Here is a 17,020-nt window from a genome sequence, read left to right as displayed (position 1 = left end):
AACCAGTGAAAAAACTGGGCAAAGATTTAAATAGGCACTTCACAAAAGGAGTGCCAATAAATACTCCCCAAAAGGGTTCCTAACATCATTAGCCATCAGGGAAACGCAAAATAAAGTAACAATAAGATATATTTACATACCCAATTGAACAGCTAAAGAATTTTTAACTGATAATACCAACTGTTGGTGAGGATGTGCAGAGACTATAACACTCAATTGCTACTACAGGGAGTACAAATTATTCCAATCATTTTGGAAAACTCTTTGGTACTATCTATTAAGGCTGAACACCTCATATCCTATGAGCTAACAATTCCACTCCTAGGTATATAACCTACAGAAAGGAGGATATATGTTCACCTAAAGATGTGACAATCAGTGTCATAGTAACTTCATTTATAATAGTCCCAAAATGAAAACAATCCTATAGTAGAATGGATACATACAGCTATATTCACACAATAAATACTATATAACTATGAAAGATAAACTACTACTATACCTAACAATGTAGTGAATTTCAAAGATACAATGTTGCATAAAAGAAGCCAGATACAAAACATTACTGTCTGTTTTTATTTAAATAAAGTTCAAAGACAGGCAATAGTAATCTATGTTGATAGAAATCAGGATAACACTCTTATGAGTTGGGTACTCACTGGAGGGTACAACAGAGAGGTTTCTAAGATGCTGAGCGGTGGTTACATGTATATATACATTTGTAAGAACTTACTGAGTTGCACACAAGGTTATGCATTTTACTTTATGTTTGTTATATTCAACAAAAATAAGTTAGAAAAATAAACTGATATAGAAATAAATCAAGTCGGACACAAGAATTTCTAGATCATGGAATAAACTAGAGTTACTAAGAAAGATACTGAATTCCTGTCCCTGGAGTTATTTTTTTTTTAATAGAACAAATATTCTTCCTATCCAGGATGTTGAAATCAACCTTGCAAAGTAGAATAAAGAGTGTCTCAGTCCTTCACTCCCATAAGAGATCTATAGTAAAAGGATGTTGAACATGTACAATCTACCTTGCTTTTTACCATGAACTTTAGGAAAATTTACAGAATAAAGGAGCCTAATGGTTAGATTCTATCTAATTTTGCCACTCACAATTCCCCTTCCTCCTGTGTGAACAGTTAGGTAGTTGCCGTCAGTGTGGGTTAGGTAGTGCTCTGCTGCTTTTCTGCCTGGTCCACTTTAGAGGACGTCCAAGTCTCTTCTGGCTTTCATATTCTTTGCTCTTTTATTTTGGCATTTTCCACACGCTTGATAGCTGTAATTATACTAAACAGTATTATATCTGGACTCTCTGTTCAAACACAGGGAACCAACACGGATCCTGGGCACTCAGGACTGCACACAGACACATCTCAGGGACTTGTAAGCACAGACATGCATGCACATGTGCATTTACTACTCGGCCTCATTTCCAAAAGAATTTCCGGTAGCTTAAAAGGAAACATTAAAATCGGCAGGATAGCAGAAATTGAGAAATGCTCTTAAGGCAGGCTTTACAATTTTGTCTAGCTGGAGCTATATAGCAATAGTGAGACCACCCAGCCCTACATTTCAGGGACATCATTCCTTGATATAGGAAAACAAGCCAACAATCCAGAGAAGCCTTACTCTGGACATGAACTTACTGCTCACTCGTCATCTTTACGGGTCAGTCTCACTGTGATAACATTTGGTTAATCCCAATGTGACCTGATCACTCAGAAAGGAGCACAAAAGTGTCTTGGGTCTTCATTTCCAAAGACCCTCAGGTTTTTCAACCAGAGGCCCCAAGTTATACACAAAAATAAATGCCCGACGCTTCGAAGACTGTTCCCAGAGTTATAACCATAGCAGACACTGAGCAAAATCCTAAGCAAATGCTATTTAGGGAAAGAACCAATCCTAAGCAAATGCTACTTAGGGAAAGAACCTTAATTAACCTTCGGTTTATACCCTAACAGCAAGACCCACTTAGTACAAGTGAGCCAAATCTTGAGGGTGCAATTATCAAGATATCTGCCTTGCAGTTTTTCTTTGTTTTGGCTTGCTTCAGAATGTCAACCACGACTTAAATAATACACAATCTAGGCTTGCCCCAGATATAATATCTCTTCTCCCCAGAGGGAGGGAACTAGGACCCAGTTTTTAAAAGATCTCAAAGCTAATGAATGTTAGCCAGCTTTGGAGAAGGCAGATGACGCACAGCAAAGAGCAGGAGCCATAGGACATCTTCCACCTAGATCCTCACAGAGAGACAGGTAAGTCAGAAAAGACTTCTATTAGACACACTCCACTGAAGAATGGAAGGAGGAAGACTCTGCCTCCCTGTCCTTGAGTGTTCTGTTATTTCCTCTCGGCACTTCTCTATCCTTCTGTCACTGAATTTGCAGTTTACATGCTCAGAAGCCTAGGTCCACGCTTCTAAGACTGCTGATCGTGTCCCTTTCCATCATCTAGCTTAAGCACCCATATATGACAACACTCTGTAGGCATTCTCATAATTTGGAACTTGAATCAAGCCCTTGCTAAGACGGGAAGTTCTAGAAACACTGGTTCACATCACTCTGCATCCTCATAGATCCCTTCCCCACCTATATCCTCAGTCACTGCCTACACTCATGCTGTCTGGCCAGAGTCAGTTCTGAATGATATATAGACTACATATTGTTGGAGTTTCTTCAAATTACCTTGGCCTCCCTGGAAGAACCAGGAAGATATCCATTCTTAGTATCTTCCTATCCTCTTGTTTTCAGCATTTTCCTTCCCTCTCCAAGTGTTTAGGATAGTACTGACATTTGAACAAGGAGTTCTAGACAGCCCCACGCCTTCAATGCATAGAATAAGTCTGTAATGTGTCATTCTGCACTGCAAATGGTGTGTGTGTGAGAGAGAGACAGAGAGACTGAGATCATCCCACGGTGGGATAGGAGAGGATAGTTGAGCATCCTTCTCTCTCAGTCAGGGTTCTCCAGAGAAACAGAACCAGGAGGATAGATATAGACAGATAGATGATAGACAGAGAGACAGATACCCTATTTGATGTATATAAGATATACCTTACAGTTATTTATTTATTTATTTATCTGAAGATATTGGCTCATGTGACTGTGGGGACTACTAACTCTGAAAGCCATAGGACAGGCCAGCAGGCTGGAAGCTCAGGCAGGTTGATACGCAGTCTTGAGGCAGAATTTCTTCGTCTCCAGGAAACCTCAGTTTTTGCTCTTAAGACTTTCAACTGATTGGATGAGGCCTACCCATTATAGAGGGCCATGTGCTTTATTTAAAGTTAAGTGATGGTGGATGTTAATCACATCTACAAAATACCTTCAGAGCAACACTATATTAGTGTTTGATTAAAGGCTGGGTACTACAGCCTAACCAAATTGACACTTAAAACCATCACGCCTTCTGATGTGACCTGAGTCCCAGTTCCTATAGAAAACACCTAACCTTCTTCTGGAAACATGACTGCTGGAAAGCACTTGCCCGTCACCTACTGAGGCCATTTCCCTGCTCATCAGTAGGGGATGTACGGAAGGAGAAATTAACAGCTTTAAATTTTGTGTCTTTTGAAAAGTTTCAGTTTCCGGAGAAACATTAAGAAATGACCAACTTGGATGAGGATTTGCCAAATGGTTAATCTTCTGTCATCCTCAGTATCTCTCCCTCCAAGAGCAAAAATTAACCCCACTGGTGTTTCAGTAACATGCCCTCCAATGGGGGGGGGGCGGGGGGTGATTTGACACTTTCTCCATTTTACGTCAAAAGTGTAGCCAAGCGTCAACGGTGGCCACTGTGCTCCCTCTAGCCCCACAGGTAACCTGTGATCATGCTCCAGTGACATGAATTTTTTTTCTTTAAGATTTTATCTTTTTCCTTTTTCTCCCCAAAGCCCCCCGGTACATAGTTGTATATTCTTCGTTGTGGGTCCTTCTAGTTTGGGCATGTGGGATGCTGCCTCAGCATGGCTTGATGAGCAGTGCCACGTCCGCGCCCAGGATTCGAACCGATGAAACACTGGGCCGCCTGCAGCACAGCACATGAACTTAACCACTCGGCCACGGGGCCAGTGCCCCCCACCCCCCACCCCGTGACATGAATTTTGCATGAACACCATTCAGCCCTTGGGCTCTGCCTAATCCAGCTGCCACTAAACTGAGCACTAGATGGCACGATTTAAAAAAAAAAGTGCACATCAGAAAAAAAGAAAGAATATTACTTTCCCTAAATTATCAATTCTCCTTCCACATTCACATACGAACAAAGCTTTTGAATTATTCATGCTGGATCAATCAAAACTCTTGGTGCCAAAGATGTGCTGATTCAGGCCTTCTTGAGACTGATTGGTCTGCCCCCTCGGGGCTCCCTTTCCCCTCATTACCACCCTAAATCAAGGTACGTTAAATACGCTTCCAAGATAATTGGGTGATTTGAGTTCTTACTTCTAAAACTTATAAATATCCTTTTAGAATAGTGCTATAAAAGTACTCTGGAAGAGTAATTAAAGACTAAGAAATAAAATGCTGGAAGCCAGAAGAAAAAAAAATCAATGAAAGTGCTCTAATTTGAGCACCCTATCCCTTAAAGCAGGAAGTGTTCAGCTTTCCCAGAGTCCAGCTTGTTGACTCTCTGCTGCCTGGAAATTCAAGTGTGGCCTCCCCTCCTTGGCTCAATTAAAAGTTCTTTGAGAACATAGAAAATGGCTTCTACTTCTTTCCTAGCACAATGCTGGGCATTCAGGGGACTAAAGGGGACAGGCCTGACCAAACAGAAGTGCCAGAATTCAGCGCTGAAACCAAGAAATACACACAGCGAATTTTTCCCTTTAAATTCCGGGACGTAACCGAGAATCCTAAAGAGTGCTGACTTGGTGGGCTGCTCTCAGTCATCTATAGACTCTAGCACGTTTCCACTGCTCCAAAGGACACACTGTTGCTTTCTTTCTTTCAGGGCATCAATACAGTACAGCCTAGCAACACGCACGGACTTTCTTCACGTCCTTGAAAGAACCGTGTAGGACTAACTGAGGAACCTCAGGCAGCCCCAAGGTTTGGCCACCCTTGCAACAAGAATATAATGAACACTCGTTAACTGAATTTGGGATGTGCCCGGCACTCTTTTCTGAGTTCAAAGTGCTTAATCTCATTAGCTATCAGATACCATGTCTAATCCAGTGTTCAGACTCGGGTCTGCTGTGTAATTGGCTTCAACACATATGTTTCACAATAAAGCAGGTATTGGCCCCCGAGACAAGTTAGATGTCCTAGAGGAATCTATTAACTAACTCAGGGATGGAGAGAAGGGAACAAAACTTCACACATTTCTAATTATAGGCTGGAAAACAAACCAGATCTAAACCCAACCAAACGTGTGGACATAACGGTGTCACAGTTCAGCAACTACTTGAATGTTCTAAGGAATTCTACATAACAAGCATTAGATTTGTCTGTTCATTCATTTGATAAGCATTTATTTACTGACCACGTACTATGTAGTACTTGTGTTGGGTGCTTGTTGAGACAACTGATGCCAATGATAAACCTAGTCCCTGCCCTCATGGAGCCCAGTATTCAGATGATTCTGACAGAAGGTTGTAGACCAATCTATTTCATTTGAAAATATAATTGACATACTTTTGATTTCCTGGAGTCCCAAATCATCAGCAGTATTTCTTTAATCATTCACTCCAGAAACTTAATTCTAATTTTACTTCATTCAGTCCTGTTCCTTATATTACAGTTCTATTCCATATATTACCTTACATTACCTTCAGTTCAGTCCCATCCATTACTGTGACTTTCCCGAGCCTCAATACATCAGATTGTTGAAGACTACTGAAGATGGAGGAAAAAGGGAATTTGCAATCACTGAAATACCTATGACATGCCAGCCCTTGTGCTAAGTAAAAAATGAAGCAACTCATTTAATCCTCCCAACAATTCCCAGAAGTGGGCGTTATTATATGCCTTTCTACAAGTGGGGAGACTGAAGCTCAGAAAGAAGCAAACGAGAGACAGCACGGGTCAGTAGAAGAACTTAGCTTCAAAACTTGGAGTTACTGAGCCCAGAGGCCTGTGCTCACCAAGGTTTCTGGTCAAGCAGCCTGCATGTTAGAAGCTGTGGGTCAAATAATAGTCTCCATTCTATGCATCCTACATGTTCAGTCACTTACTGGCTGGCTGGTCTCAGGTATGGTACCTAATGGCTTTGAGCCTAAGCCTCAATTTCATCCTCTGTACAAAGGTGGGATAATGCCTACCTGATAGAATTGCTCTGAGGATTCTGATGCACCCGGCTAGGCCCTGAAAAAAAGTGCTGGTGACAATGATGATGCTGATGATTGCCTCACTGAGATCAGAAGAAAGAAAATAATCCAAATAACTTGGACTCATACCTAAAACTCTACCTATAGAGAGAGGCAAATGCCCATTAACAGCAGCAACCTTGAGACAGACAGCCCATGCCCCAGGATGACTCTGGCTTGCAAAGATTCAGATCATTTTTGCTTTGCAGGTGAGAATTGTTTTTAAAGAGATGTTTCCTTTATAAATGCATTTGATGCTGGTTTGCTCAAACATGTCTTTAGAGGAAACTGTTAAACCTTAAGTTTAAGAAACCAGGAGAGCCAGGGCAGGCAGGATGATCACCAAGGTATTCCATGTTCCCCACAAGAAGTTTCTGGTTTATAGGTATCCCGTGGCCCTTGAGAAAAGTAGGTATTATCTCACTGCAGTCCACTGACCTAAGCATTCAGCTAATCAAGGAAGTGATCTGAGACGAAGTGAAGACCCAAATCCAGTTTAAAAGATATTCTAGGTGGCCAGCCCAGTGGCATAGTGGTTAAGTTTGTACACTTCACTTTGACAGCCCAGGGTTCACAGGTTCGGATCCAGGGTACAGACCTACATACAACTCATCAAACCATGCTGTGGCGGCATCCCACATAAAACAGAGGAAGACTGGCATGGATGTTAACTCAAAGCCAATCTTCCTTACACACAAAAAAATATATACTAGTTCTACAATATTTCAATGTAATTATTATTTATTTAGACATCCCACAGGTGTTGTTGAGGGCTCAGGAAATGACTGGAGTTTAATGTAGTTTAATAAGCCGTAACAATTTCCCATACAGAATGCCCACCCCCATCTGTCCTTTCTCTAGGCATCTTAAACTATTTCTCAGGCATAAACACACAGCATATTCCTAAGAGGAAGGCAGAGGGAGCGTTCTGTGCATCTATTACAAATGAGGGAGCTAAGGCCCACAGAGAACTGGTAACTTGTCTAAAGATCATAGAATTTTTCAGAATTGAAGGAAATGACAGCACTAGAATCCACATCTCCCCACCTCAGGTCCGGGCTCAGTCCACTGAGCACTGAAGATGCTCAGATCACCCAAATCCACAGCACCCTAAGTACTCTAGGAACTGGTACCTGAGGCAGCCATGCTGAGAGGATGAAGCTAAACATCTGAAACTGAGGGACCATGACTGAAGGAGGTGAGGCCTTGGGCAATGGGGAGGGATGGGCAAGACAGGAAAGGAAGGTATGAACTAACCCACACACATGAAATGTGTTTTTCAGGATTACTGAGTTGTCCCTGCTGCCCACCTCTTAACACTTCCCAGACATCCAGGAAATTTAATTTGGACATTTTTCAAAGTGAGAAGATGGCTGACATCTTCTTTCCTCAACATACATTCAATACCTCCTACCCGCAGGGTTAATATTAGGATTTTTCCCCTCTTCGATATTTATGCCACTACTATACATTACTAAATTTCTGGTTGTTCTAGGAGCCACTCTGCAATGGATCCCAAATATTGGAGTTAAAGATAGTTACCAGTCTTGAGTTGTATATACTTGAAACCTATGAACCTGAGAGTTAGACTTAACTCCACGAAGAACAAAGGTAACACTCCACTGAATTACCAACAATCACATCTATAATAAGTTTGAGTATTTTTTTTAACATCAGACCTTTCATTGGCATATTCTTGCCCATTATTTTAAAACATAATTATTCCTTTGGCCTCAATAAACGATGCCTCAAGTTTACAGATCACCTGCTAGATGTTACTTTAGTAACTGGCTGCTTGCCCCCTCACCCTATTTCCTCTCTGACACTAGCCCCTCACCACTCACTCCTAACACCTAAGACCTAGTTCAGGTCATGGGTAACGAGAGATCACATGCACCTTTGTCCAAACATCAGCGTTGACTTGGTCTCAGCTTCATTGAAGACAGAGGGAGAACAGCAAATAACGATGGTGGTTCTACAGTTCCCACCCAGAGAGTCCTGAAGAATCCGAGTCATCTTGCTGTCCCGGTACGGCACGTGTGTTTTCTATTTAGGAAAAGAAAAAGTATTGGCTGTTATAGCCCATTCAAAGAAAAAGCACAGAAGGAAGCAAGTTAGTGATGGGAACACTGGGCTTAGAAACACGTGTGAAATAAGAATTTGTTGCCCAGTCTTTGGATTTTGCCAAAGTTTAGAGTGCCCCTCCAGGGACCTGGGTCATAGAAAATTAGCATCAACATTCACACATTTAATGCACTAAATCTCCCAGCAAGCAGGATCTCCACAGCCAGGATTCCTTCTGTCCCATTGCAAACAAAAACAAACGAATCTCTGGGGTGTGTGACAGAGATACAGGGGACCCAAAAGGCAACTTCTCATAATATCATTTAATAGATGGGAACAGGATCACTTACTGTTCCTTCTGCCAAGGCAGAGATCACGTTTCCAAGAGCAGACAAAGATTTATTGATATTTTTAGCTTCATCGAGAACAGCTCCCTCGGCACCAGTTTTACTGACCTACCAGAGAGAAGAGAAAGCAATGAGCTGCACAGGACAGCAAAAGCAGAGCAGAAAATTCCAACTCACAGGAGAGCAAAGGAGGGGTCACTGGTGATGGGAATCCTCCTGGAATGCAAGGAAAAGTAAAAGTAAGTAAGAATCACATTGATAAAACCTTCCCTCGCGCCTGAGGCTGGGGATTTGTTCGCTCTTGTTGTCATTTTCCCCTCAATTAGGTTTTAGGGGACTGGCTGAAAAAATGCCTCAAGTGGTGGAGCTGCAGATGCTTCCCCGGGGGACAGCCATTGGGAAACCAAGCTCCAAAGTACTGTCACCATGGAAAGGCTGGGCTCTCTGAGGCTGAACCACAGTCTCCACACCGGAGGGAGCCCAGGGGGAAGCTTTAAGAGAAACCGCTGTCCCGGCCACAACGAATGGACATATTGGCAAGTGTAAATTTTGAGGTCCACCTTCAGGCAAAGGACAAAAGGTGGTGGGGATGGTTGTCCAGACTCCCTGTTCCTTTTCTACTTACTCCCATAGGAAGGAAAAAAAGGAACAATTATCCAAAGGGAAAAATACTGGGAGAGGCATGAAAAGTCAAGAAAATGTATATAACATTGTAAATTTGTCTTTTTCCTCTGCAGCCAGAGGGACCACGCACAGTTCCTCCTCTGCTGTGTTATTACCGGTAATTTTGTGTTTACAGCATTTGCTCTAGGTAGAGAGCAGTTTGCTAGAAAAAAAAGGGAAATCAACATGATTCATAGCTCTGCTGACTGGACAAAAGCAGCTGCTCTCTGAAGAAAGAAAGGCGGGGAAACGATTTGAAACCGGGCAAAGACGAATTTCAATTATGTATAAAGGAGAAACTCCTAATGATAGAGACGAATGCATGTCCAGGGCGAGGTTCTTTCAAATAGGATAGATTCTCATCTCTCTGGCAATTGTGTGTGTGGGTACCCCTGCTTACAGACAGAGAAATAATATAGCTGATGGGTCACAAATAATAATAGTCTAGTCCCATGGTATTGTTTAAGGTGCTTTCATATTTGAGCATCCATGAAGTATGCAAGACAGGTACAATCACCTTCCTTTTACAGACAAGGAAAATTTGAGCTCCAGAGACGTCAAATTGCCAGCCCAAGGGAAGAACACCATTTAGGGGAGTCAGGGACTAAAGCCCAGAGTTCTGTTCTACTAGATCACACTGACACATTCACGTGGACACATCTAGGGCAAAGGAAAACAGACGTGAGCAAAAGAAATGATGTGTGGGACCACAAATTTAAAATGCCTCATAAATATCATAAGCAATAACCACCAACACTGCACAGAGGACAGGCCTCCCCTCTGAACCGCCAGCATTAAGCATTTTTCAGCTGCTTTTAGGTAGGCCCTAAATACTTATCTCTGTGCTCTAAAAGGAAAGAGGGCAGCTCGGGAAGAGCAATGTGGCCCCTGGGCTTTTTGTCAGGATCCACACAGTTGGTGTGGCCACAAAGCAGATCCTGGCTGCTAATGGTCAGTCTAGAACAAAGCAATGCTTCTCATATTCCTGTTCTGGTGGGTGTCTGTTTAATCAAAGTTATAAGCCTTTACCAGTAAAATTTCAGATTTCCAACCAGGAATATCCAAATGATTTTCTGCTCACAGCTTTACAAGCACATAAAGGAGGACAATCCAGGTAGCCTTTACTTACACAGATGTCAGTGGCCATAACTTGATGTACAGCGATTCAGTGGTGGGGTGCATGCAGTAAGTGGGGATCAATGACACAGTTCAGGAGACTGACCGAACTTCTAAGCTAGCCCTGATGGGGACAGTCAGCACAATGTCAGCGATGATGGCAGACCCATGGTGTTATGCACATGGACTTGCTCTGTGATGTCACCCCAGGGGAGCAGTGCCCTCAGCCAGCGTGTGGCAGCAGGAGCCTCTAGTCGTGCCACAGAAGTGAGGCTGGCAGGGGGCAGGTGAGAGGTTCTGGGAAGTCTATTTGATCTGGAGTATGGCCTCAGCCGGCTCCTGGGAGGGCACGGCACAGAGTACAGATGCTAAAAGAGAGCCCTGAAAAAACCAGGGACAGATCAGGGCTTTTGGCTAAAAACCTGGCTACAGGCCTCATAGCCTGAAGGACATGAGGCCACCCACGTGAGACCCTGTCAGTTCATGCCTATTGCAGAGGGAAGCAGGGAATGCAGAGAGAGCCCTAGGTTCCAGATCTTCTATCAGCAAAACAAACCTGCAGAGGCAGAACAGCCACATTCCAATGGCAAAGCCCTCTCCTGGCCTATTTGAGTCTGGGGATCTTTCAACAACACGGAGATCTTTCCTTTCCTCAGAAGTTCATGCCCTCCTGCATTTGTGCAGCTGCCTTTGCCAGGCTAAGTTCACACCAACACTTGCCTAATGTCATCATCAGAGCCTATCAGGCATTAATCAGAGTTAGCATTCAAAGCACCTCCTGTGACGCGAATAGGGGACTTCAGGACCGGAAAAGAAAGACCCAGGAAGAGAAGGTTAAATTTAATAACATCTTGGCACAACATCAGAAATTTTAAAAGCTCTTTAAAACCAGGGAATAGGAAGGCATAAAAATTATACTATTGCACACTGAAGCAAATAACAGGGGAAAATTATAGATAATACAAATAAAGAACCAATTACCTTTTCACTCCCAGCCAAATCAACTAGATAAAGCTTCCCACTGAGTTTTTTTTCAGTCTCTACATTCTCTTGTTTAATATTAATCAGGAAGATACTGTGACTTCTAGAGCTGTGTTCATTCATGTCTGAAAAGGAAAATAGTTTACTGCTCTGCAAAGAACACATAAATTTAGGTAGCAAGTCTCTCACCCGAAAAGCACAACAAATCACACCTAATAGCTCCATTTCTTTTTTTAAGTCCAGCCAATTTAAAAAATTATCTGAGACCACTGTTTCTTCTTATAAACAATGCTCATTCTAGAAATGAAAGATTTAAGGGGCTGGCCCCATGGCCGAGTGGTTAAGTTCGCGCACTCTGCTGCAGGCGGCCCAGTGTTTCATTGGTTCGAATCCTGGGCATGGACATGGCACTGCTCATCAAACCACGCTGAGGCAGCGTCCCACATGCCACAACTAGAAGGACCCACAAAGAAGAATATACAACTATGTACCGGGGGGCTTTGGGGAGAAAAAGGAAAAAAATAAAATCTTTAAAAAATAAAAAAAAGAAATGAAAGATTTAAAATGTCTTCAAGTGGAGAAGAAATTAATCTATAAATCTTAGTCAACAGTATAAGATAACAGATTCTTAGCTCTGCCTGAAGCCCCCATCCTCCAACATCCTACTTCAGCCCCACTCTCTCCTTGAAGAGCTCACAGCTTCCTCCCCTGCCTCACTTTAAGTCCCTCAGCCTTTATTATTGTGATTAGGATGTATTCCATCTTCTTCAGGTGGGTAAGCCTTGCCTTATCAGTAATATCATAAGCTTTCTTAAGGAAGGATTAAAACACACACTTCTTCTAGAACCCATGCTAGGTGCATAGAAGGTCTCAAAGATTAAATATGTTCATTAGGCCCGAGTACTGGAAATAAAAATCTTTTTGGACGCTGGTCTTTGTTCCCTAGGCAGACAGAGACCCCAATGACTGTCTTATTCAACCCCCACTGGCAATCATTTCTTAAAACCATTTTACCAGATTATATGGAAAAGACCCTAAAGATTCCATAAAAAATATATGAGAACTAATAAACAAACTCAGTAAAGTTGCAGGATACAAAAGCAATACACATATATCAGTTGCATTTCTATATACTAATAATGAATAATCGAAAAGGAAATTAAGAAAACAATTCCATTTAAAGTAGTAACAAAAAGAATAAGATACTTAGGAATAAACTTAGCCAAGGAAGCAAAAGACTTGTACATTGAAAACTACAAAATGTTGCTAAAAGAAATTAAAAGAGACACAGATAAACAGAAAGACATTCTTTGTTCATGGATTGGAAGACAATGTTGTTAAGATGGCAATACTACCAAAAGCAATCTACAGACTCAATGCAATCTTTTTTAAAATCCTAATGACATTTTTTGCAGAAATAGAAAAGCTCATCCTAAAATTCAAATGGAATCTCAAGAGACCCCAAACAGCCAAAACAATCTTGAAAAAGAACAAAGTTGGAGGTGTCACACTTACTGATTTCAAAACTTACTACAAATCGATGGTAATCAAAACAATGTGGTATTGGCATAAAGGCAGACATACAGACGAATGGAATACAACAGAGACCCCAGAATTAAACCTTCACATAATATCGTCAAATAATTTGAACAAGAATGTCAAGACTGTTCAATGCAGAAAGGACAGTATCTTCACCAAATAGAAAACCGGATATTCACATGCAAAAAAATGAAGTTGGACTCTTACTTTAAGCCATATACAAAAACGAACTCAAAAAGGATCACAATCTAAATGTAAAGGCTAAAACTATAAAACCTTAGAAGAAAACACAGACAAAAAACTTTATGACACTGCATTTAGCAATGATTTCTTGGATATGGTATCAAAAACACAAGCAACAAAAGAAAAAATAGATAACCTGGACTTCATCAAAATTAAAAACTCTTGTGCATGAAAGGACACTATCAACAGAGTGAAAAGGCAGTCCACAGAGCAAGAGAAAATATTTGCAAAGCATATATCTGATAAGGGATTGAGATCCAGAACATATAAAGAACACCAACAAATCAACAATAACAGAAAAATAAACAACTCAAGTGAAAAATGGGCTAAGGGGGCCGGACCCGTGGCCTAGTGGTTAAGTTCAGCATGCTCCACTTTGGCGGCCTGGGTTTGGTTCCTGGGTGCAGACCTACACCACTTGTCAGCAGCCATGCTGAGGCAGCAACTCATACAAAATGCAGGAAGATTGGCACAGATGTTAGCTCAGGGCGAATCTTCCTCAGCAAAAAAATAAAGGGCAAAGGACTTGAAGACATTTCTCCAAAGAAGGTGTATAAATGGCCAACAAGCACATGTAAAGAGCCTCAACATCACTAATCCTAGGGAAATGCAAATCAAAACCACAGTGAGATGCCACTTCATACCCAGTATGATGGCTATTTAAAAAAAAAAAAACGGAAGTAAGAAGTGTTGGCAAGGATGTGGAGAAATTGAAACCCTTGGACACTGTTGGTGAGAATGTAAAATGGTGCAGCTGCTATGGAGAATAGTATGGCAGTTCCTTAAAAAATTAAAAGTAGAATTACCATATGATCCAACAATTCCACTTCTGGGTATATACCCAAAAGAACTGACAGCAAGAACTTGAACAGATATTTATACCTTCACATTCATAGCAGCATTATTCACGATAGCCAGAAGGCAGAAGCAGCATAAGTACCTATATGTCTATGTATGGATGAATGGATAAACAAAATATGGTATATACATACAATGGAATATTATTTAGTCATAAAAAAGAAGGAAATTCCAACACGTGCTACAACATAGATGAACATTGAAGATATTATGCTAAGTGACATAAGTCAGTCACAAAAAGACTTGTATCGTTCCACTTGTATGAGGTACCCAGAGTTGTCAAATTCATTGAGACAGAAAGTAGGATGGTGGCTGCCAGAGGCTGGGAGGAGGGAGTCTGGGGAGTTATTGTTCAACGGGCGGGGAGTTTCACTTTGGGATGATTAAAAAATTCTGGAAAGAGATAGTGGTGATGGTTGCACAACACTGTGAATGTACTTAATGCCACTGAATTGCAGCTTTAAAAGTGGTTAAAATGGTAAATTTTGTTATGCATATTTTACCACAATAATTTTAAAAACCACTTTACCAGAATGATAAGAAAAACAGTAATGTTCTGGACCAACAGTTCTGAAGCAAAGGGCCAAGAAGGATTGTCAGGTATGCCGTGAATAATTCATGACTAACAAGAGCTTAAGAAACTCAGTAAAGAACTTCTTTATAAATGAGAGATAATAGTATCTATTACTCTAAGCATCTCAGTCTTACATTCTTTCAAGTAAGTGCGTAAGCAGAAGAGAAAGAAGTGGAGTTTAACCTACACTGTACACAAGTCTAGGCTCACCTATGAAATTTGCCACAGATACGAATATCATCTGATACATTTGTTGGGGTAAAGAAAGAGTTGAGAATTACAGTTCTGGATCACAGACTCATAGAACCTTGGGTGGAAGAGACTTCAAGAGACTAGACTCATCAACCAACCAATGCTTAACTCTTCTACATCATACAGGGAGCTCACTACCTCTCTGGGTAGCAGGCTTCAGTTGGGTCAGCTGTCAGGAATAAAGAGTTCTCATATGAGGTCAAAATCTGCCTCCCTGAGGCGTCAACAATCCTGAATGGTCTACCCATCCAGATCAAACAAAGCAAGCAGACTTTCTTTTGTAATGTCAGCACCTTGAACATGTTAAGAAATATTGTATTGACCTCATGTCCTCCCCAGATTTTTTCCTCTCTTCCAAGCTAGGAATCCCTAGTTCTTTCAGCTGCTCTTCGTATGAACTCACTCATTTGTCCATATCCTTCTGAATAAGACAGCAGCCCCCATCTTTTCATGGAACCTCTGCGGCTCTAATACCATAGGACCTGCTTCCCGGTGACAGGTGCACATGCCGAGGAAGGAACTGCAAGGTAAGCAAGCTGACCTGGATGCATTTGTTATTAACACAGCATCAGAAAGTTTTCAATAACTCTCCCAGCTCTACTTTCTGAGTTCCTCCCTGCTTTTCTTTCCCTTTTTCACAGAAGGCAGAAATCCACCGCGGATTCTTTCCATGTGTACGACTGGCATACAGAATTTGGTTGGTTAGGATTTCTTTTTTTTTGAGGAAGACTAGCCCTGAGCTAACATCTGCTGCCAATCCTCCTCTTTTTGCTGAGGAAGACTGGCCCTGAGCTAACATCCATGCCTACCTTCCTCTACTTTATATATGGGACGCCTGCCACAGCATGGCTTGCCAAATGGTGCCATGTCCGCACCCAGAACCCGAACCGGTGAATCCCAGGCCACCAAAGCAGAACATGCACACTTAACTGCTGTGCCACCGGGCCGGCCCTGGATTTCTTTTTTTTAAACCTGAACAATAACATGGTTAAAATAAACAAACTTAGAAGCTTACTTTTTTCCCCTTTAGTTGATTGGTTGGTTGTACTCCTAGTGTTCAGGCTTAGGCAGTTACCAGGGTCCAGTGAGTCTCACCCAATATTTCCAAGAGTTTCCTGGACAGTAGTAGGCGCTGTTTCCCACGACCTGCCTAGACACACTCGTACTGCACACACTCTTGTGTGTGTCCGAACCACTGCTTTCCAACTGCCTTCCCAAGCATTATTTCATTTGGAGCTCATACTCACCCCTCCTGGTGGGTAGGCAGACACTCGCATCCTAAGTTAGAGGGGAGGAAACACCACACCACACTTACTTGTTACAGCCACATGTCGGTTTGCTTTGCCTTCATCTATCACATCCATGACTTCCTCGGGGCTTGATACAAACCGCTCGGTGCACCCCTGGAAGAGAGTCAGTTCAGGTTCACCATTAAAAAATCGAAAGGCAACAATATTTCACAACAGCTAAACATTTTCCCGTTTCTCTTCTAGAGGTGCCGATCAAGAGAAAGGCTGCAATGTTGATCCAATAACTTTTCCTCCTTGCCTAGGGCTTGAATTATACATTAAAAAGAAGTTGGAGCAAACCCTAGGAAACCCACAAGTAAACCGTAAGAGAAATGCTGGATTTTCCTAGATTTTGAAGTACATATTCATGCTCAACAGCAGCGGAGACAGAAAACCAATGACAGAAAAATGGAGGAAATTTTCTTTGCCTTCCATTCTACCCACCAACTGAAATCAGACATTTTGAGTTTCTAGACATAATGCCATGATAGGCTTCCCCTAACTACAAAGTATAAATGATTGTACTCAACACCAAAGCCTCTTTAAATGTGAATAATAAATATTTGTTCATAACTCCAATTCTTACCTCATGTGACTAGACATCTGTGATACATTTACATAGAGAGATGTGATTGAAGAAATTAAATGTCTATTTTTTAACCAGCTGAATATTAAATATAAGGAACATGATTAAATATATGCACTTTAAAGGTAATATTTTGGGTATCTTATGTAATACTTATGATGACAGTGACTGGAGAGAAATCAGTTGCATCAT

At 41.6% G+C, this 17,020-nt stretch overlaps 1 protein-coding gene across 2 annotated transcripts in view; it reads right to left on the bottom strand.

Moving 5' to 3' along the window:
• KIF5C (kinesin family member 5C) overlaps positions 1–17,020 on the bottom strand; it is a 146,780-nt gene that overhangs the window by 64,651 nt on the left and 65,109 nt on the right. For both annotated transcript variants that reach the window (XM_023622853.2, XM_023622854.2), the window contains exons 7-10: positions 16,269–16,356; positions 11,488–11,612; positions 8,731–8,835; positions 8,214–8,362 (exon numbers count right to left, since the gene is read on the bottom strand). In XM_023622853.2, coding sequence (XP_023478621.1) covers positions 8,214–8,362; positions 8,731–8,835; positions 11,488–11,612; positions 16,269–16,356 — 467 coding nt within the window. The remainder of the gene's footprint in view (positions 1–8,213; positions 8,363–8,730; positions 8,836–11,487; positions 11,613–16,268; positions 16,357–17,020) is intronic.

The sequence above is a fragment of the Equus caballus genome, chromosome 18 (genome assembly GCF_041296265.1).
Source record: "Equus caballus isolate H_3958 breed thoroughbred chromosome 18, TB-T2T, whole genome shotgun sequence".
In the NCBI taxonomy this organism is placed as follows: domain Eukaryota; kingdom Metazoa; phylum Chordata; class Mammalia; order Perissodactyla; family Equidae; genus Equus; species Equus caballus.
Note: the sequence above shows the minus strand (reverse complement) of the source record. Positions and strands in the feature narration are given on the sequence as shown.